At 44.9% G+C, this 22,435-nt stretch overlaps 2 protein-coding genes across 7 annotated transcripts in view; one reads left to right on the forward strand and one right to left on the reverse strand.

Moving 5' to 3' along the window:
- The window catches only part of cdc25d (cell division cycle 25 homolog d), a 32,912-nt gene extending 23,947 nt beyond the window's left edge, over positions 1–8,965 (reverse strand). For 2 of the 6 annotated variants that reach the window (XR_012096076.1, XM_073026980.1), the window contains exons 1-3: positions 4,506–5,441; positions 3,928–4,022; positions 3,606–3,657 (exon numbers count right to left, since the gene is read on the reverse strand). Coding sequence is in view for 5 of the 6 variants with exons in the window: in XM_073026980.1 (XP_072883081.1) it covers positions 3,606–3,657; positions 3,928–4,022; positions 4,506–4,621 (263 nt within the window). In the remaining variant the exon portion in view is untranslated. Of the gene's footprint in view, positions 1–3,605; positions 3,658–3,927; positions 4,023–4,505; positions 5,442–6,056; positions 6,900–7,615 lie in introns of those variants that run through there. The other 4 variants (XM_073026984.1, XM_073026981.1, XM_073026983.1 and 1 more) reach the window with 4 other exon arrangements.
- A 67-nt stretch (positions 8,966–9,032) lies between these two features.
- pi4k2a (phosphatidylinositol 4-kinase type 2 alpha) overlaps positions 9,033–22,435 on the forward strand; it is a 32,694-nt gene continuing 19,291 nt past the window's right edge. The window contains exons 1-4 of the mRNA XM_073026979.1: positions 9,033–9,642; positions 17,166–17,366; positions 19,724–19,855; positions 21,577–21,730. Coding sequence (XP_072883080.1) covers positions 9,100–9,642; positions 17,166–17,366; positions 19,724–19,855; positions 21,577–21,730 — 1,030 coding nt within the window. The 5' untranslated portion in view covers positions 9,033–9,099. The remainder of the gene's footprint in view (positions 9,643–17,165; positions 17,367–19,723; positions 19,856–21,576; positions 21,731–22,435) is intronic.

A 22,435-nucleotide genomic window follows, 5' to 3' on the forward strand; every position in this document is an offset into this window, starting at 1 on the left:
AGCCACAGTTTGACCTGGTCTCACCCGATCACAGGTATTCCCTCTGTTCTATTCATCTCTGTTCCCAGATCCTTTGCAACTTAAAACCACCTTTTTGCCCCTCTTTTTGTATTCTGATAATGGGATGGCATGGTAGCAGAGCAGCTAGGGTAACACTGTACAGTGCTAACGATCAGGGTTCAGTTCCACCGCTGTCTGTAAGGGGTCTGTGCTCTCCCTCTGACCATGTGGGTTTCCTCTGAGTGCTCCAGTTTCCTCCCACTTTCCAAAGACGTACAGGTTAGGGTTGGTATGATGCTGACACGCAAAGAATAGCGATGCTTGCGGCTGCTCCCAGCAGATCCTCGGGCTGTGATGCAGACGACGCATTTCACTCTATGGTTTGACGTTTCAATGTACATGTAACGAATAAAGCTAATCTTTTTTTAAAAAAATCTTTTAAATGGAATCACTGACTTTGCTTCTTTCTGCACAGATGCTGCCTGACCTGCTGAGTGTTTCCAGGATTTCCCTCCTGATATTACGGTCACCAGGGAATCCAGAATGGGACTAGGGTTCCCCCAGCAGATCCTTACTCCAGACCCCAGCATCTGTAGTCTCTTGTGTCTCTGGACTTAGGAAGCATAGCTTTAAGGTGAGAGGGGAAACTTTAAATGAGATTTCCATCACTTTCTTTTTTACAGAGAGTGGTGGATGGAAGCTGTTTCTCTTTTATGGACCGGGCAGTGTTCATGACTCTTGAGGTCTTGGGCAGGGCAGTGCGGCATGAATAAAAATTGCTTACACCACTGGGGACATGCCAGAACTCTTCTGCATTCTTAGGGAGCAGAGATGTTCTTCCTCAAACCTCAACATTTCAAAAGCAAAGTCAAAGTGGAGTTCACTGTCCTCTACACAAGTACCTCTATACACAGGTGCAATGAAAAACTTACCTGCAGCAGCATCGCAGGCACGTGGAGTCATTAAGCATCATTCACAAGAGAAACATATGTAAATTAAACACGATTTTTACATGAAAAAGCAGTTAAAACAAAAATAGCTGAGTTAATTTTAAAGTGTTGCTGAACTTTGGCGATGAGGGTTTTGCCATTTGGGTCAAGACCCAATGGTGGAAGGGAATTAGCTGTTTTTGAACCTGGTGGTGCTGGGACTTCAGGCACCTGTACATCCTGACCAATTGTAACTGTGAGATGTCTTCCTGTCACTTTTACTCTTGTCCCTAAAAATATTAGAAGAATGAAACGTTGGTATAATTCTGGAATCGACTCTCTGATGGTGGTGTCTGAAAAGAGGATGCTGTCCAAGTTGCATGCCATCTTGGACAATGTCTCCCATCCACTCCATAATGTACTGGTTAGGCACAGGAGTAAATTCAGCCAGAGACTCATTCCACCGAGATGCAACACTGAGCGTCATAGGAAGTCATTCCTGCCTGTGGCCATCAAACTTTTCAACTTCTCCCTCGGAGTGTCAGACACCCTGAGCCAATAGGCTGGTCCTGGGCTTATTTCCACTTGGCATAATGTATTTATTATTATTTAATTATTTATGGTTTTATATTGCTATATTTCTTCACTATTCTTGGTTGGTGTGACTGTAACGAAACCCAGTTTCCCTCGGGATCAATAAAGTATGTCTGTCTGTCTGTCTTTGGACAGTGGGAGGAAACTGAGGCACCTGGAGGAAACCTACGCAGACACTGAGGGAAAATACAAACTCACTACAGGCAGAGGCAGGAATTGAACCTGGGTCGCTGGCGCTGTAATGGCATCACGCTAATTGCTTCACTACTGTGCTGCCCCCCATAGTGTGGTATGAATATGGGAGGAATCAGATCTACAAGGTCAAGTTTATTAGTGTTCATCTATATGGCTAAATGAAACCTCGTTCCTCTGGGGCCAAGGTGCAAAACACAGTACACATAGTCGCACACAGGACATACAATTACGGCAGCACAAAGAGCCACAAAATTATTATTGGCACAAGTCCCTGAGAGGAACGGCCCGAAGACTGGTAATCCACGGGATGTTGTCAAAGAGCCACATTTCAGCAAGAACAAGTACTATCACCAAGTTAACATGGTGAGCGTAACACGTTGATGCAATCGTGAAGACGATCTACTTTGGTAGGAGTTTGAGGAGATTCAGTATGTCACTGAGAACACTTACAGAATTCTATGGACGCCTGCTGCAGAGCACCCTGACTGGTTGCATTGCAGCCTGGTACGGAAGCTCCAATGCAGCCTAGAGTAGAGGTACCAATGCACAGGATCGCAAGAGACTGCCGAGGCTTATTGCTCTGTGGCCACTGTATTAGGAACACCTGCGCACCTCATTCACGCAAATATCTAACGTGTTCAAGATGTTGTTCAGACCAAACTCAGAATGGAAGAAATGTGATCGACGTGACTTTGATGGTGGAATGCTTGGTGGTGACAGATGGGGTGGTTTGTGTATCTCAGAAGCTGCCGATCTCCTGGGATTTTGGCACACATCGGTTTCTAGAATTTCCAGAGCGTGAGCGGCAGTTCGTGTGGACGAGAGAGGTTAGGGGAGGTTAGGGGAGACTGATTCCGGCTGAGAGGAAGGTAACAGCAACTCAAATAACCATGCATCGCAATAGTGGCGTGCAATAGAGCATCAGTGAACGCACAACATGCCAAACCTTGAAGTGGAAGGGCTAAAGCAGCAGAAGATCACGAACGTACACTCAGCGACCACTTTCTCAGAAAGACTGTATCCGTCAACAAGGACCCCCATCACCCAGGACATGCCCTCTTCTCAATGCTACCATCAAGAAGACATGCACTCAACATTTCAGGAACAGCTTCTTCCTCTCCGCCATCAGATTTCTGATTAGGCAATGAACTAATGAACTATTTTTTAAACTTTCTTTTGCACTACTTACTTAATTTTTATATATATATTTCTTATTGTAATTTATAGGTTTTAAAAAATTGTTACATATGGCATTGTTCTGTTGCAGCAAAGCAACGAATTTCACGACATATGCCAGTGATACTTGACCTGATTCTGATGCTGGAGGTAACTAATAAAGTGGCCACTGGTGTAGGTGAGATACAAACATCTACAACATAAACAACACACACAGAATACCGGAGGAACTCAGCAGGTCAGACAGATCTATGCAAAAGAGAAAACAGTCGACGTTTCAGGCCAAGACCCTTCATCAGGACTGGAAAGGAAGGGGAGAAGTCAGAGTAAGGGGGCAGCAGAGTTCACAGAGGGGGAGCTGTGAGAGAAGGTTTCACTGAACTCCCGTCAAAGGGAAGATTTAAACTTCTCCAGGGTAGGCATCCTTGGAAGAGACTTCATAGTAGTAATAGTATCACAATATTAGAAAATCTGCAGATGCTGGAAATCCAGGGAACACACACAAAATGCTGGAGGAACTCAGCAGGCCAAGCAGCATCTATGGAAAAGGGTAAACAGTAGACATTCCGGGCTGAGACCCTTCATCAAGACTGGAAAGGGAGAGAAGCGTTTTGTGAGTGTTGCTTTGGATTTCCAGCATCTTCGCGTGTTTGTGACCTGTAGCATAATAAACACCTGCAAGATTACAATGCCCAGTTGCTCACAGAATACCTGTTGCTTCTTCTCTGGGTGTCCAGTCCCTGTGGTGAGCTGGGTGATCGACCTGTAAGAGTCACACAATTCATATGAGTAGCTAACGTGTTTACAGTCCGTGCTTCCAGATGTTCTGAATGTCCCTGGCATCTTTAAGACATCAGAAAGTTTTAGTCTGTAGTAGTGTGTATGGTGCATTGTAGCCTTTCCTCAAATACACACAAAAGTGAAAAAATCTTGGAAAGTATTCAGTTTCCACCCTTTGCCTCCACCCTGGAGGACTCCATAATGTTATGTAAGACTCCATAACAACAGAACGCATCGGCCAGCTTGTACAGACCTGTGGGAGTCTTGGTCTCCATAGCAACGAGCAAGGCCTCAGGGCTTGGATTCCCATTCTCAGGCGATAGCTTCAGTCTGCGCTTGGGGGTGTCACTGTGGTTAACAACATAGAGAGAACAGAGAGAGAGAGGGAGAGCATGTGAAAGATTTCAAGTATTTCAACTTACTGCATTTTAGGATGTCAGGCACACTGAATAAGGCCTGCTTCTTAACTTTTCTACCCTGAACTACTTTATATTTATAAATCATTTTCCAAAGACATAAGAAATGGGAGCATGAGCAATCTAAAGGGTCAACACTAATTTTTTTTTACAGCTGCGCAGACCAAACATTGCTTTAAGAAGGTATCTTTGTTTTTTTTTACACAGTCCGAAAACTGAGCAGCACTTTAAATTCATGTTAAGAAAGCTACAGCTGTGTGACAACATGGGCTATTTGTGCGGAAACGTTTCAGTTACTGGGTGGCCGTGCACCCGTATAAATTAGAGGGAACAATTGTTAGCACAACATTATAGAGCAAAGGGCCTGTTCTGTGTTGAAGTGTTCTATGTTCTAAAATCTGCTCCAGATACTCACTGGGTCAAGCAGCATTTGTAGGGGTGGAAGGAAATGTTAGACACAAGAGGTTCTGCAGATGCTGGAAACCTTGAGCAACACAGAGCACTAGATGAACTCAGCAGGTCAGGCAGCATCTATTTAGGGAATAAATTTTGGTGTTTCGGGCCAAGACCCTTCATCAGGTCTGGAAAATGTCTCCGCAGCATTTTTGTGTATGTTGGATTGGAACTGCTGATGTTTAAACACTCCTGACCAGTCCTGATGAAGGTCTCAGTCCAAAACGTTGACTGTTTACTGTTTTCCGTTGTTGCTGCCTGATCTGCTGTGTCCCTCCAGCATTTTGTGTGTGTGTGTCACATCAGTACAAAATGTGAACGATCCCTTTCTTCCCACAGATGCTGCTCGACCCGCTGAATTCATCCAGCAGATTTGTTTTTCCAGATTCCAGCATCCGCCATCTCTTGGGTTCCCAGGTAGACCATCAGTACCTTCAGAATCAGATTTACTATCCCTGCCCGCTATACGGTAACATTCTGTTCTGGCAGCAGTACAGTGCAAAGGCATAAAGTTACTGTAAATTACAAATTATAAAGAAAGAAAGAAACTTAAGAACGGTGCAATAAAAAGGAATAAAGAGGCTCTGTTCATTTTTCAAAAACGTACCAGTTAGTAGGTTAATTGGGCATTGTAAATTTTCCTGTGATTAGGCCAGGATTAAATTGGGTGATTGTTAGGTGACGTAGCTCAAAGGGACAGAAAGGCCCGTTCTGTGCGGTATCGCTACGAATAAATAAATAAAATGCACTTAGTGCCCACGTTATCAGGTACACCTGCTCCTTAATGCAAATATTAACCAGCCAGTCATGTGGTAGCAACTCCATCAAAGCAAGCAGACATTGTCAAAAGCAACACACACAAAATGCTGAAGGAACTCAGCAGGCCGGGCAGCATCTATGGAAAAGAGTTAACAGCCGACGTTTCAGCCCGAGACCCTTTGTCCTGCTGAAGAGTCACAGCCTGAAACATCAACTGTACTCTTTTCCATTGATGCTGCCTGGCCTGCTGAATTCCTCCAGCATTTTGTGTGTGTTGCTTGGATTTTCAGCATCTGCAGATTTTCTCCTGTTAGCCGTTGTCAAGAGGTTCAGTTGTTGTTCAGACCAGACATAAGAACAAGAAAGAAATGTGATCTAAGTGACTTTGACCATAAAATGATTGTTAGTGCTAGAGAGGGTGTTTTGAGTATCTCAGAAACTGCTGATCTCCTGGGATTTTCACACACAACAGTCTCTAGAGTTTATACCGAATGGTGTGAAAAACAAAAACAAAAAAAAATCCAGTGAGAGGCAGTTTTGCAGGTGATGTCTGGTTCCTGAGAGAGGTCAGAGGAGAACAGCCAGACTGGTTCAAGCTGTCAGGAAGGTGACAATAACTCAATTAACCACATGTTAACAACAGTGGTGTGGAGAAGAGCATCTCTGAATGCAAAACAGGTCAAACCTTGAAGTGGATGGGCTACAACAGCAGAAAACCTCAAACATACACTCCGTTGCTAGGTACAGTAGTTACCAAATGAAGTGACCACTGAGTGCAATTGTTCTGATCTTTGTTCCACTCCTTTCGATCTCCACTCTATGACTCTGAGAAAAACCACACTTCAGTTTCACAGCGGTTACAGTTTTAACTTGGACTTCCTGCAGGGTGACAGGGTAGGATGCTGGCAAGTGGAATGCTGTATGTCACGAGAGGGGTTTCAATTCCTGCCGCTGCCTGTGAGGAGTTTGCACGTTCTCCCCGTGACCGCGTGGGTGCTCTGGCTTCATTCCGAAGATGTAAGGGTGAATGGTTGTGACCACCTCTTGCAGGCTGCCCCCAGCACGTTGTCAGACTCTGTCGTTGACGCGAAACAGCATGTTTTTTGAATTGTTAATACCCATGTAACAAATAAAGGTAATCTTTCAACTTTACCCTAATGTCATGTGTGTATAATTGATCTGTATGGACAGTATTCAAGTATCACAACTGCAGACTCTGCCTCGATGTCTGCATGCCCTGGCTGTGGAATGGGTTCAGTAATCGAACTCGTGAGTATGCACGTTCCAGCCGGTTCATGTTTCAATGTGGTGGGATTTAACTCCCTTCCTCTCGTTTCAGTCTTGTCGAGCTTTGACTAAATACAAAGCAACATCAACTGCTTACTGTTGTCCTGGTTCTGGGGAAAAAATATTAGACTAAAGTTGTTTAGCTATTTAAGATTGAGCTACTGCTACCGAGCCGCAGAATCGGCATTAGCTTTAGTTTGAAAGTTCTAGTTTATGGTCCTGTTGGCCTAGAGTTAATTGTTTTCCCTTTATTTCTGCACAATTTCTATCAAAACTCTGTGAATCGCTGATCGGGTTGTTTCTCTAACTCCACCCCCTTTCCTCTCCTGCTCTGTCCTCCCCATCACTTCCCCCTCTCCTCCTCGCCCCTCTACCCTCTCCACCCCTCCTCCCCTTCCCCCACCCCCTTTCCCGTCTCCCCCACTCTCCCTCCTCCCCCCCCCCCGTCTCCCCCCACTCTGCCTCCTCTCTTCTCCCCCCCCCCACCGCCTAGCAAGATAAGTTTTGCACTGTACTTCGATACTTGTGACAATGATAAACTGGACCTCCCCCGACATTCCCATAACTTGTGCTATCCTTTATCTCCACAAGAGCCTGCAGCTTCCCTGTACCTGCTCTGACCGACTGGGCAGGGGAAACGAACGCAGGAGACCCGAGGCTGCGGAATGTGGAGCGACGGCCGGGCTCCTCCAGCCCATTTTCCGGCAAGTCCCACAGGAGCTGGCCACTCCGGCTCGGTTCTGACCAGTCCCACTGACCACCGTGACACACCGAGCATCTCCAGCACCTCACATTTCCAACATCGCCAGGTTTACTTTAAACACGGGAGATTCTGCAGATGCTGGAAATCCCGAGCACGCTGGAGGAACTCTGCAGGTCAGACAGCATCCGTGGAGAAGAAGAAACAGTGAGTCCTGATGAAGGGTCTCGGCCCAAAACGTCGACTGTGGATGCTGCCTGACCTGCTGAGTTTCTCCAACATCCGTGTTTGTTGCCGATTTGTTAGCTTTGCCTTTCTGGCCATACCTTTCCTGACAGGACAGTCCATTGAGGTTGATGGACAGGCTGGAAACGGGGGAGAAAGGCGGGTCCCCCAAGAAAGACATGGACTCTGTACCGCCTCTTCACTTCACACAGTGCTGAGCCGGGAAGCCACCTAGAAGCCCACCCGAGTGTGGAAATCAAACGGACAACAACGTGAAACGATGCTATCAAACCCAATCGCAGCTGCGATGCAACTTCCCGAGCTCTGCTGTGCCCAGTTCCCGAAGGTGACTTTTAAGAAGGTGACGCATCCCGTGTGGTTGCTAGTGTCCCAGACACAGCGTCGCTGCAAGCGGTTGTCAAGGACGCAGTTTTGATCCCACCCAGTTTTGAGAAGCACAAGGGCGCAATTTTCACGCGAGTTATCAATTGCAATTGCAACAATAAAATCCCCAAGGACGCTGCATTTACCCGGGCGATGAAAGCAAATTTCAACTCGATTACATTTTCAAAGGAATGAAAATTGACTGGACGGAGCACAAACCGAATCCGCTTTTAGTCCCAGTCGCTACTAAAGCAATACAGCGATATATATAAACACGAGAAAATCTGCAGATGCTGGAAATCCAAACAGCAAACACAAAATGCTTGAGGAACTTAGCAGGTCAGGCAGCATCTATGGAAAAGAGTAAACAGTCGATGTTTCGGGACAGGAGTGACAAGGACGCCATTATAAAAAGGTGGGGGGAGGTGAAATAGGCCGACTGGAAGGTGACATCCTCCATTCGATGAGATCTCTCCCAGTCTGAGGCAAAGACGTTGGCTGTCCATCTCCCTCCACGGATGCCGTCTGGCTTGCTGAGTTGCCCCGCCAGTTTTGTGCAGGTTGTTCCGGAGGACCAGTTGGTGGGAGGGTTGATGGCCCACCGGCTCGGCTAGTTTCCCCATGCTGGCGTTTATATGCGTGTGCGGGCCCACGAGAGCCAGGTGCCCGAGAGGTACACGAGTGGGCAGGACCGGGTGAACAGAACCGGAGTTCAAGGTCCCGTCATTGGCCGGTCCTCCGGTCGATACTGAAGGTCGACTGGAAGTGGACGCCGAATGGGCCGCTGGGTCTGCGTATCTGTGGTCCGCTGGGAAAGTCCGCGAGTCCACCGGTGTCCGGAGTCCTGTCCTGGGGATGGAAGATTGTGGTTCGGTGATGGAAGGAAGGAAAGGAGCTTGTGTTGCTGCTGTGATTCTGTTGCTTATTGTGTTCTGTCCAGCACTGTGGGCATATTCTGTCTTGCCGAGCTGTTGGCACAGGAATGTGTGGCGACGCTTGCGGGCATTCCCCGGCATGTGTTACCTTAAACACAAAATACATATTTCACTGTATGTTTCGAAATAAACGAATTCTGCATGAGCAGAATCTTGTGCTTTCACTGTGATGCATGCATCTGTGCAGGGGAAGGGATGTGCTGGAACTGCGGTGCTCCTTGCGCCCACAATAACAGTTTTCTTTATGTTTAGCATTCTTTGCCAGGATGGAGGCGAGCGGAAGTTTGGAACAGGACCGGAAGTTTGGAATCGAAGCGGAAGTGGCGCCGTCACCTGATCCAGTGGCTGGGCTGCTGCCACTGTGGGAGTCGGTCTCTGCCGCGTCTGTTCGGCCCTTCTCTCTGCCCCCATCCAGCATGGACGAGACCAGCCCGCTCCGCTCCCCGCTCCAGCAGCCGCCGGACAGCTACTTGTCCACGGCGCAGCTGGCAGAGCCTCCGTCGCCGGCGGCTCCCTCAGGGCCGGGCCCGGCCTTCGGGCCTCGGCTGTCGGGCGGGGGTCCGGGCGCGGGGGTGCGGGTGTCGGGCCCGGGCCTGGGCCTGGGCCCCTCGCCGCCCGGGTCGCCGGGGGCGGGCCGCGAGCGCGAGCGGCAGCCCTTGCTGGGCCCGCGCGCCCTCAACGAGTTCCCGGACGAGCCCGAGTTCGCCGAGGTGATCCGGCGGGCCGAGCAGGCGCAGGACCTGGGCATCCACCCGCAGCGCATCAGCCAGGGCTCCAGCGGCAGCTACTTCATCCGCGACCCGTCGGGGGTGAGTTTTCAACCCCTGCAGAGGGGGTGGGGAGGAGGATCGGATTAACCCCCGCGTTCTGTGCGGCTCCCAGTCGAGACCCTGATTCAGGACTGGACACTCCTTTGAAGGGTATCGACCGTCCACTTTCCTCCCAAGATGCTCGCTGACCACCTGAGTTATTGCATGGGCCGACCACGAACGCTGGAGGAGCTCAGCGAATCTATGGAGGCAGATGGGCAGTTGGCATTTCAGAATCAGAATTCGCATCTTCATCTAGAAATATCGGGGTGTCCAATCCTGGTGTATGGTCTTTAACTGAAGTGTTGCCTAACCTACTGAGGTCCCCGTCAGCAGCTTTTTTTGGCTTGAGGTTCTAGCATTTGCTTGAGCATTTCATTCTTGTCTTCCTCTGCCTGAGGCAGTGTGTCCCAAATTCAATGGCTGGTTTCCCTGGGTTTCACTATCAGTTTCATAGACTGGTGTTGTAGGAGGATCAGTAGAAACTATTCCAAAGTGGCCTCCCAGGGTTTAACAGGGAGTTTGTGTTCTTGAGAGTCACTGGTGTGCAATTACGGCTGGGAGGTTGCATGTAAATACGTTTCATCCAAGACTGGTTCTCGTGAATCTAATATTTATGGTTAACTTGTTTGTATGTCTCTTGGGTGTTTGTAACTTGGAAAGGGGCAGAATATTAGAATTAAGATCAGTAATTGGAACTGAATGAGAAAACTGTGTAGTTTATTGGATGATGAGTGTGTCTGATTCAATCAAAATAGATGCTACATCAGCTTAATTTAGCAAAGCATGGGACTTATTTAATAGCCTGACATGGTTCGTTGGTTCCGATTCTGAGGACTGAGGTTCTTGTGTTTGTAATAATTCAACAGGCTGAGGTAAAAAATACAAAACCAACAGGAGGTGGGGGGGGGGGGGGGAGCTCAATACCCTTTAACCTACTCCAAGATCAATCTAACCCCTAAGAAGTGTCTCAGCCTCAAAATATTGACAGTTCACTCTTTTCCTCAGATGCTGCCTGGCCTGCTGAGTTCATCCAGCATTTTGCATGTGTTGCTTTGGATTTCCAGCATCTGCAGACTTTCTTGCATTTGCCAATCTAACCCATCTCTCCCACATAGCCTTCCATTTTTCTTTCACCCATGCATTTACCTGATAGTCTCTTAAATGCCGGCTAATGTATCTGCCTGTACCACCAGTCCTGGTAGCAAATTCCACACACTCACCACCCTCTGTGTTTAAATAAATAAATAAATACATACATACATACATACATACTGGCAGCAACCCCCCCCCCCCCATACTTTCCTTCATTCAGCTTAATTTTGTACCCCCCTCGTATTTTAATCAGGTCTTTGACCTGATGCTGCCTGACTTCAGTGCAGTCCGATATTTTCTGTTTTCATTCCAACATCTGCAGTTCTATTTTTACTGTGTCTGGGCTTAGGAAAATGAGATGAAGAGAGGTTCTATCCTGTGATCCTGTTTTTGATCAAGTACAAATCAGTTGCAAATGCAAGATGCCAGTGAGCATGCTCCTCCATGTGTGGGGCACTAGTTTGCTCCATCTTCAGCTAAGTAATCCTGTCTTAACACCATACTGTCTTGTGACTTTCTATTTCACAAGTTTCTGATCAAGTGCGGGGCAAGAATCAGCTGTGGCATGCTTTTGTGAGTAAGATGTCAGTGAGTTCTCTTTTCTGTGTCTGGGACGCTAATGTGATCTGTTCAGACTGATAAAAGCTGTCACACAACAGACAACATTGTGCACATTCTCAGCATATACTCAACTCTTTGAGCTGTTTTGTCTGCTTTAGAATGCTAGAAACCCTGATAAGGATTAAAGAACACATATACAATAATTAGTCACTGCAGTAACCTAAACCATGATCTGAACTAATCTTGAATAGCAATCTCTGAAAGCTGCTCCAACCCCCTCTCTCCTCCTGCAGAATGACCAACCACGGTGTCTTTTTATAAATTCTACAAACACCCAGCTCTACCTCAGACTCAGAGTGTGTGTGTGCACCCTTAACTCCTGGTGGAGTTGTCGGGGCGCCGTCATGACAAGCTTTTTGCACCGATCTTTTTGGTGATTGCTGAAACCTGGCAGAGCCCATCCCTCTCCAGGTTTTTTTTTTATATGAGGTCGAGTTGCTAGCTTGACACTCAACCCAGGCATGGACGGAGAGCGTGCAAGGGAGCTGGCCGGATTCGAACTCGGGACCTCTCGCCCCGGAGTCTGGTGCTGATGCCACTACGCCATCAATCTCAGGTTCTTGTCCAAATTTGACACACATTACCTCAGCTAAGAATAACCCTGTTAATTAGTGCCATCACCAAGTTGCTTCTCCTGTTGTGTATTGCTGTCTCACTTGGATTCCCCTCTACTGTCCCAGTTACAGAGGGTACATTTCCATGCAATAAAATCAATGAAATATTTTACCAAGGTCGATATGATTTTCAGATTGGAATGCATTATATAAAAGAGGTAAAAGGAGATTCAATTAAAAATAACTAAAGGGAATCAGATTTTTAAAGGAAAGAGTAGGACTAATTGATTTTTGAAGAGCCTATGTAGGTACACTTTAGTGAATTGCCTTTTGCTGTGTCATTCTGCTGATATATTACTTATCATATTGAATAGCTTCATCTGATAGTGCTACTTCATGAACTTGACACACATTTTGTTGTTGTTCCCTCTTTACACAAGATAATGTGCCATGGGCATATGGTCATCTGAGGCTGTGTCAGTTCTCTTCCCCCGGCCCAGTATTGTGTCCTGAATATGACTACACCCTGGCCTTTGCTGTAATAGAATTCCTCAACCCTATTCCAAGCATATTTGTATGAGACGGTGATACATAATTGGAATTTCCTACCAGTTTTGATTTCACTTTCAACCTGCCTTATACTTGATCTTAGTGAGTGGGGCACATTTTTGGAACAGCTCCAGGTTTAGATGGAATGTGAAATCAATCTCAGCTTTATTTCCCGAATTCACTTTGCATTTTCCATCCATTGCACTGAAGCCTGGGGCACTTCGGTGGAGATCAGTAACAGGTGAAAGCTTCTGCTGTTGTGACATGCTTCCTTCCCAGTGCTACAAGTTGTTTTATATTGGTGGCTGGAAGTGTCTCAACACCATCATCATCATCATCAGCATTATGTGCCGTGTGGCATGGCGTGGCCAGTCATGCTCTTATGTCCATGATTGTTCTTGGAAGTGGTTTGCCATTGCCTCCTTTTGTTCAGTGTCTTTACAATACAGGTAACCCCAGCCAATGTCAATACTCTTCAGAGGTTGTCTGCCTGGTGTCATAGTTGCATAACTGAGCACTTAGTGTCTGCACCAGCTGCTCAAACGCCTGTCCCATGGCTTCACATGACCCTGATCAGGGGGCTGTGCAGTGCTACACCTTGCCCAAGGGTGACCTGCAGACTAGCGGTATCACCTTTGGTAGAGAGGTATCTCCAATCTGCTACCCAATACATATCACCGTGTCATGAAGAATGGCATTTCCCAAGACAATACACTCTTACTATTGTGCTCAAGTTTCAGCCTAGATTTTGTGCTCAAATCCATAGTTTGATTTGAGCTGATGGAGATGAGAGCACTGCCACTGTTCATTTGTTAGTGAGGTGAAATACCGGAGGAATTTCAGGGCCAAGGCCAGAAGGTTGCACGTGTTTAAAACTCCAGCTCCCAGGGGCATGCCCTCTTCTCATTGCTACCATCAGGGTGGAGGTACGTGATCCTGAAGGCACGCACAACTTTTTAGGAACAGCTTCTTCCTCTTCAGATTTCTGAATAGTCCGTGAACACGACCTCACTATTTTTTGTCTGTTTTGCACAATATTTTTAAATATATAGTTGTTGTAAATTATAGTACATTTTGTGTATTGCACTGTACCACTGCCACAAAACAACAAACTTCATAAAGTCTTATCGGTATTATAAACCTGATTCTGATGTTTGTCCATAATTCCAATTAAATGTTTTTATTTTGATCTTGTTGAACGATGGCTGGGGTCCGGCACATCACTAAGCCCATCACTGACCTCCTAATTAAACTTCTAGTATTACCAATGCAATAAGTTGTATTGCTCAGTCATAAGGTTCCAATTATTTATTTATTGAGATGCAGCACAGAATAGGCCCTTCCGGCCCTTTGAGCCTTGCTGCCCTGCAATCCCCCGATTTTTAATCCTAGCCTAATCACAGGACAATTTACAATGGCCAATTAACCTACCAACCAATGTGTCTTTAAACTGTGGGAGGAAACCATAGCACCTGCAGAAAACCCATGTGATCATGGGGAGATCGTACAAATCCCTTATAAGCAGGGGCGGGAATTGAACCCAGGTCGCCTATACAGTAAAGTGTTGTGCAAAACAGTACAGGTTTTGATCCATGACCTTTTGGCTTGAGTCTAACTATCATTTAAGTTGGTGCATGATATAGATTGGTGCTCCCCCAATGTCGTGCACTTTCAAGACTTCCTTGTATGTTAGATAATAAACTAAGATGGTGTGGTGGAAGTACTTAATGTAATGGCTTTTTGATTTTGAATGTGGTCTGGTCTATATTTATCCCTCAATCCACATCATAATGATAGATTACCTGGTCATCTCATTTTGAGATCCTACTGTGTACAAATTGACTTCTGTGTTTGGTCGACTTTTCGGGCTGAGACCCTTCAACAAAGTTTAAAGCACATTTGTTATCAAAGTATGTGTGCAGTATACAACCCTGAGATTCGTCTTCCTACACAGCCACGAAACAAAGCAACACCATGGAACCCATTCAAGGAAAACATCGAACACCCAATATGCAAAAAAAAATTGAATCACGCAAATGACAAAAAACGAGTGAGAAACACAGAATATAAAACATCAAATCACAGTCATTGAAACAGTCTAGGAATGTTCAGTTTAGTGCGGTTCTCTTCAATTTAGTGCTTTGTCGTTCACTGACTGCAGGCCGCTGGGCCAGTCTGCCCGAACAAGATTGCACAAGATAGTAATTAAAAAGAATAACCAGAAGCCAGAAACACATAACGTGAACTACAGAGTCCAATCCACAAACTACGTCTATTAAACCTTGCCCAAGTCCCAAGACTCAGGCAGCATTGATCGCGAGGGTATAGATGAGACAAAAGACTAACTGAAATGCAGCACAAGTGTGGGGTGACTGTGAAAGAAATAACTTTACATCCAATTCCCTCTCCCTAACGACACAAAGGTTGGTGGTGTTGTAGATAGTGTAGAGGATTGTCAAAGATCGCAGGGAGACATTGATAGGATGCAGAAGTGGGCTGAGAAGTGGCAGATGGAGTTCAACCCGGCGAAGTGTGAGGTGGTACACTTTGGAAGGACAAACTCCAAGGCAGAGTACAAAGTAAATGGCAGGATACTTGGTAATGTGGAGGAGCAGAGGGATCTGGGGGTACATGTCCACAGATCCCTGAAAGTTGCGTCACAGGTAGATAGGGTAGTTAAGAAAGCTTATGGGGTGTTAGCTTTCATAAGTCAAGGGATAGAGTTTAAGAGTCGCAATGTAATGATGCAGCTCTATAAAACTCTAGTTAGGCCACACTTGGAGTACTGTGTCCAGTTCTGGTCGTCTCACTATAGGAAGGATGTGGAAGCATTGGAAAGGGTACAGAGGAGATTTACCAGGATGCTGCCTGGTTTAGAGAGTATGGATTATGATCAGAGATTAAGGGAGCTAGGGCTTTACTCTTTGCAGAGAAGGAGGATGAGAGGAGTCATGATAGAGGTGTACAAGATATTAAGAGGAATAGACAGAGTGGACAGCCAGCGCCTCTTCCCCAGGGCACCACTGCTCAGTACAAGAGGACATGGCTTTAAGGTAAGGGGAGGGAAGTTCAAGGGGGATATTAGAGGAAGGTTTTTCACTCAGAGAGTGGTTGGTGTGTGGAATGCACTGCCTGAGTCAGTGGTGGAGGCAGATACACTAGTTTAAGAGACTACTAGACAGGTATATGGAGGAATTTAAGGTGGGGGGTTATATGGGAGGCAGGGTTTGAGGATCGGCACAACATTGTGGGCTGAAGGGCCTGTAATGTGCTGTACTGTTCTATGTTCTAAGGTGGCAAAATGAATGTTATTAATTCATATCTAAAAAAGTCGTCATAATTCTGTGAATGCAAATTCCGACCAAGATTCACATTACTAAGGGACAGATTTAGAATTGAGGGTGCATCCCAGAGAACGTGGAAATGATGGCTAGTTTAATTTGAATGAATGAGCATGAATGGGTTGTCTTGTGGTCTGCAAACATCTGGTTTAATGGATGGGAACTGGGATTAGTTTCACAGCTCATTGTTGAATTCAGACTTGCTGTTTAGAGTGCAGGGAATTCTTGTTTTCTGTGCTATTCCAGAATGTACACATCACTGTGTGGCAAGAATGCTGACTCATTACAGTTTTTTGGTGAGACTGAACTGACTGCAATCAGTCATTCACTTGTTTGATCTTGTGACTGTGGCAGCCTTTTCTATAGCACAGAACAATACCTGATCCACTAAATTGGCATTAAACATGATCAGTGAGCCTTTCTTCAGTGGTCAGCAAGTTTTTCAAGGAGATTCTTGGAGATGAGATTTATATGTTATGTTATAAGCTTTTAGAGAAGCATAGTCTGATTAGGGATAGTTAGTATTGGTTTGTGAGGGCAGGTCATGCCTCATGAACCTGATTGAAGATGTGACAAAGAGCATTGATGAAGATGGAGTAGTAGATATGTTGGATATGGAGTTTAGTAAGGCATTTGATAAAGTTCTCCATGGTAGGCTGTAACTCTGTTTAGACCACACTTGGAATATTGTTTTCAATTCTGGTTGCCTTTTTATAGAAAGGATGTAGAAACTTTAGAGAGAGGGCAGAGATTTACTAGAATGCTGCCCGGATTAGAGGGCATGTCTTATGAAGATAGGGCGAGCAAAGGCTTTTCTCTTTAGAGTGAAGGAGGGTGAGAGGTGACTTGAAAGAGGTGTAGAAGACAAGAGGTGTAGATTGAGTGAATAACCAGAGATGTTTTCCAGTGCAGAAATGTCCAATAATTTTAATTTTAAAGTGATTAGAGGGAAGTGGGGGGGATGTCAGAGGTAATTTTTCACACAGAGGATGGTGAGTGCTTGGAATGCCATGTCTGAGATGGTGGTAGAGGAAGCTATATTAGGGATATTTAAATGCTGGATGATAGAAAAATGGAGGGCTATGTAGGAGGGAAGGTTTAGATTAATCTTTGAGTGGCTTAAAGGTTGCCACAACATCATGAGTCAAAACCTGGTACTATGCTGTAATACCACTTTAGAAAGTAGAGTGGTAGTATTGCTTTTTCTGATGGGAAGCATTTCTGGGTTGATCCTGCTGCTTATTGAGTCTTTAATATTAGATCCTTAGAAACCTCTGAGGTTTTTGTATTTTCTAGTTATAATCAACAGCTGTTCATACCTTGGAAGTCTCTTGATAGGACAATATGTTCTCTCCATCCACAGGACATTATAGGTGTTTTTAAACCTAAAAACGAGGAACCATATGGACAGCTGAATCCCAAGTGGACCAAATGGCTGCAGAAGCTGTGTTGTCCGTGTTGCTTTGGCAGAGACTGCCTCGTTCTCAATCAGGGCTACCTCTCTGAGGCTGGGGCCAGCCTGGTGGACCAGAAACTGGGACTTAACATAGTACCAAGGACTAAGGTAGGACTTCAGCTTATGTGCATTTTCTATTCCACTTTACTTTTGATTATTGTGTCCTTCCCTTGTAGTGCAGCTCAATGCTCGTGGCAATTCCTGTCCCACAAGTGCAGAGTCATTACCTTGATAAACCATTACAGATAGCCTGCAGGTATTTGATTTTATAAGCAGCGGTTCCAGCCTAAGCTGTCATCTAATCACTTAAGACCAACCTGAATTGATTTCACTGGCTCCTTGCTCATATTCTCATTACAGATTGAGTACCCTTTTTCTGAAATTCCAAAATCCAAAAACCCCTGTGCCCCACAGACAGTTCTGATAAGTGACTACACATACGTGGTGAACAGAAGTTAATGAAAATAGAGCACACTGCATCAAGTGAAAAATGAAGATCTTGATTGTATATGGAAAGAGTGGATTGTCAGCTTCGGAGTGATCATATGGCACTTCACAGAATGCTGATAGTGAAACAAGCAAAAATCTATCACCACAAACTGAAAATTGAAGGTAATTGTAAATATTCAGCAAGCTGTTTGCAGAAATTTAAGAAAAGGCGCAGCATTGAACTTTTAAAGATTTGTGATAAAGCATCTGCTAATCACGAAACAGCATAGAAATTCATTGATGAGTTTACCAAGATCATCATTGGTGAAAATCTAACATGCTGAGCGGCTGCATCAGTACTTATGTGTGCTGAACAAGTCCTGAGGAAGTGTCTTGGCCCAAAACGTCGACAGTGCTTCTCCCTGTAGATGCTGCCTGGCCTGCTGTATTCCACCAGCATTTTGTGTGTGTTGCTTGAATTTCCAGCATCTGCAGATTTCTTCATGTTTGCTTTTTAAGTGTAAGGCGAAGACTGCTTGCCAGATGTTCAGAGTCAAAATGATGGCAATCTCAAGCTATCTCATTACATATTCCAAAATCTGAAATCCAAAACACTTCTGCCCCAAGTGTTTTGGATTAGGGTACTCAACCAGTTCTATTCTAGTTCAGAGCCTTGAAGGCTGGTTGTCTCTACATCAGGACAACACCAAATTGATCGCAACACACAAAAATGCCGAAGAACTCAGCAGGTCAGGCAGCCTCTATAGGGAGGAATAAACAGTTGATGTTCCGGGCTGAGACCCTTCATCACAACTTCTGATTCAGAGTACTGGAGGAAAGATGGCACTGGCGAGGTGCAGCAGCATTTTCCGGGCGATAAACAGAACTACAAACATTCTACTAATTACACTTCTTCTGGTCTGTGATCACTGCAGTCTGTAGCCTGTAATTTTCCTTTGGGTCTCGTTTTTTTGAGCTGTCTGTACATCCTGGTGTTTTTTGTGGTATTCTGAAAGATTTGGCAAATTGAGCTCTTGAGAATGCAAGTATGGCCATGGTGGCCATTGCTGGAGTGAATTTGGATCCGGATTGAAACTTTGGGCTGGATCGAAACGATGGGACCCAGACTTGAGAGCAAAAAATAATGTTTAGCCAATTGAAGCGCCAAGCCAGATTTAAAAGATCAAGGCATCAAGGCAGAGGGCAAAGGACAAATCACTGTTCAGCTCACTACTCCGGGAGGCTTTACTTGCCTCACCACTGAACTGACTCTGCAGCTTTGGCCTACAGCCATCAGGCTCCTGTACCGGCTGCAGCACTGAACCCGGCTCTGCAGCTGTGGCCTGCAGCCATCGTGGACTCACTTTCAGGAGCACTGGTTCTTGTTTTGTGTGTTATTTGCTTACTTTATTTTTATTGCTTGCAGGATTTGTTCTTTTTTTTCTCCCACATTGGATGTATGCCAGTCTTTGTTTTTTTTGGTGTGTTTTATTGTGTTCTTTGTTTTGTGACTGCTTGCAAGAAGATAAATCTCAAGTTGTATACGTGTATACCGGTATGTGTTTTGTATATCAGTGCTTTGTTTTAGGGCTGTTAGCATTTCTATCACACATGTTGAATTGGCTTTTGGTGCTTCTGGTAACATTCATAGGACCATATGACAATATTTTATACACTGCAGCTAATTTTCTCTCAAACTCCTGGAAATCTCAATAGAATAAAGTTAGTGTAACATGGCTATCTTAGCAACTTTTTGTCCTCATTGCAGATTGTACACAACTTAACAAAACGCCATTGGTTATGTAGCAAGTTTACAACTGTTGAAAGAATCTAATAGAACAGGTTTGATACCTAGGAATACAGAATTAATGTTTGAAAAATGGCTTTGGGGTAACAAATCAGCCATGATCTTGTTGCTAGGTGGACTGGGCAAAAGAAGTGAGATGACATCCTCCTGTTCACTGCAGCTATCTGAACTGGGTTGAGAGTTAAGATTGCAAACTGTTCTTAAGGCTGTTTTCTTTTTCTCTCTCCAGGTGGTACGGTTAGCAAGTGAAACTTTCAATTACAATGCAATTGACCGGGTGAAATCCCGGGGAAAGAAGCTGGCACTCGAGAAAGTGCCAAAAGTGGGACAGCGGTTTCACCGGATAGGCCTACCTCCCAAGGTACAAAGTTCTGATTAATAACAGCATTTGATCATGTTGGTTGCTCCTTCTGCACTAAATCATGCGTTTATTCTATTTAATTGTGATATGGGCTAAACATATCCGGCTAAACATGAGACCGGCTTAGGTAGGCACCTTGATTGGTGATGAAGAATTGGGCCACAGGGCCTGTTTCTGTGCTGTATGATGCTGTGACTGTGTTACTCGCGTGACCTCCCCTCCAAGAGGACCACAACCTTGTCATGCCTCAGCGACCTGGAGAGCTATGTTGGCTGGAGGCTCTTTGTAGGGTCACCCATGCCAAACAGGTCAAAGGGTATAGGCCGGACTAAGAGTGGTCCACTGGTCCTCCAGGTTTGGGGGTTCAGCTCAGGGCCGACAACTGTGACTGGTCAGAAAACAATTGTTAAGGAAATAGCAATAAAGAATCCTTCTATACAAACAGAGATAAAGGATCTTCATTGCTGCCCTAAATGCCAGCAGGCTAATGGGCAATAAGTAAGCAAGTCACATGACTTCTGATAGCAGAATGTCAATTCTAAGACAATATATTGTTCCAAACACCCACCCATCCCCAGTGCTAGTCGGTTTACATTGGTTCCAGTTCCATCAAATTTTGATTTTTACCATTTAATTCAGTCTTTAGCTCAGCAATCTGAGATTCACCTCTTTGAGATTATTGTCTATTTCCAATCTTGGTTGCTGTGTCAGTAACAGTCATGTGAGTAAACAGTCAGTCCACTTCCTCAATCTTGCCTCTCCAAATAATCTTCTCAAGGCTTGTTGTTAATCAGGAGAAAGAAGCTGTGACAAGTATAACACTTTGGTTCTGGTGTAATTTTTTTCCCCTTAAGTTCAAAGTTCTAAGTAAATTTACATATAATGTCACCATGTACTACCGTAGTGGTTATTTTAAAACAAACCAAAACTGCTAAGAGACGAGCCAGGGTACTCGACACTGATGCAATTCCAAATATCGAAATTTCAAATTGAAAAGGTACGTTTGATCCTTTATTACAAAACCAGCAAAGATGAACGATCTTGTAACAAAAAAACTTAACAAATCTAATTAGTGATATAATGGTCTAACTTTCAGTCTAATAGTATTCCAATTATTGGTCAAAAAACCCATTCTCTGTGGCTCAACTCCTCTCCACTAGACTAGACCAAACAACAAACTAACCAACGAGAATATGTAACTACCTGTATACTCATTTACTTCTACCATGCCCTAACCCGTAATAAACGTGCCAAAAACTACAATGCAGACAGAAAATAAATGCATGGCTCTAATGGACAGAAATTAAATACATAGCTTCTACAAATATCCTGAGATTCATTTTCTTGCCAGCATTCACAATAACTACAAAGAAACATAATAGAGTCAATGAATGACCTCATATGACAAAGATGGTCAAACCAGTGTGCAAAGGACACTAAACTGCAAATACAAAAAGAGGGAAAAAAACAATAATAATAACTAAATAAGCAATAAATAACATAAAGGTTCCTCTGGACCAAGATGCACAATACAGTCAGTACATATAACACGCACAACACTAAGTAATATTACCACAAATAAATTAACAAATAATAAAATATATTCCAGAAGATGGACATTTACATCTGCAGGATCCAAACTGCCTGATCATTTCAGAATATTTTCCCTGCTTCTAAATTTGACAGTAAAAGTGGAGTTTCTTCTACTCTTTTCCCTTCAGGTCGGTTCCTTCCAGTTGTTTGTTGAAGGTTATAGAGATGCGGATTATTGGCTGCGCAGGTTTGAGGCAGAACCTTTGCCTGAGAAGACAAATCGACAGCTTCAACTCCAGTTTGAGAGGCTGGTGGTGCTGGATTACATAATCAGAAACACGGGTTAGTGGCTTTTTTGAAGTTGCTTTCCCTTCTGCTGCAACTGAATGATGACTTCCCCTTTATGAGTGTGTGCGCTTAGGCAGTGTGTGACAGCTCTAAAGGCCAGCGTTGGCAATGTTGAAGCTTGCTCTTACAGTTGTAGTGCAAGTTTTTGTTTGGTCAGGGCTGGGCTGGATTGGCTGGTGGCAGGAGTGTACATGTCAGAATTTGATCCATGCCCCTCTGATCTGCATTCTCAATACATCTGGTTTCTTCATCCTTCCTTTCCAGTCCAAATGAAGTGTCCCCTCCATAGATGCTACCTGACCTGTTGAGTTCCACCAGTGTTTTGTGGGTCTCTGGATTTCCAGCATCTGCAACACCTCTTGTACTTTTGATTTGCAGCAAGGTCTCGTCGATGTATGTCTACCCTGATGAAGTTTAAATGCTCTCTTTGACAGGGGTTCATTGACACTCTCACTGTTACCTCTGTGATCTCTGCTGCCCTCTGACTCTTTAACCATGTGCTCACCCACACTTGCTACCATTCTGTCTTCTCTATTCCTTTCCAATCCTGATCAAGGGTCTCGGACCAAAGCATCAGCTGTTTATTCCCCGCCACAGAATCTGCCTGACCTGCTGAGTTTCTCCAGCATTTTGTGTGTGTTGCTCTGACCTGCATTTTTAGTCTTGCTTATGTCTGTCTTTGTTTCCACTCCATCTTGT

This window comes from Hemitrygon akajei, chromosome 23 (assembly GCF_048418815.1).
Source record: "Hemitrygon akajei chromosome 23, sHemAka1.3, whole genome shotgun sequence".
Classification (NCBI taxonomy): Eukaryota; Metazoa; Chordata; class Chondrichthyes; order Myliobatiformes; family Dasyatidae; genus Hemitrygon; species Hemitrygon akajei.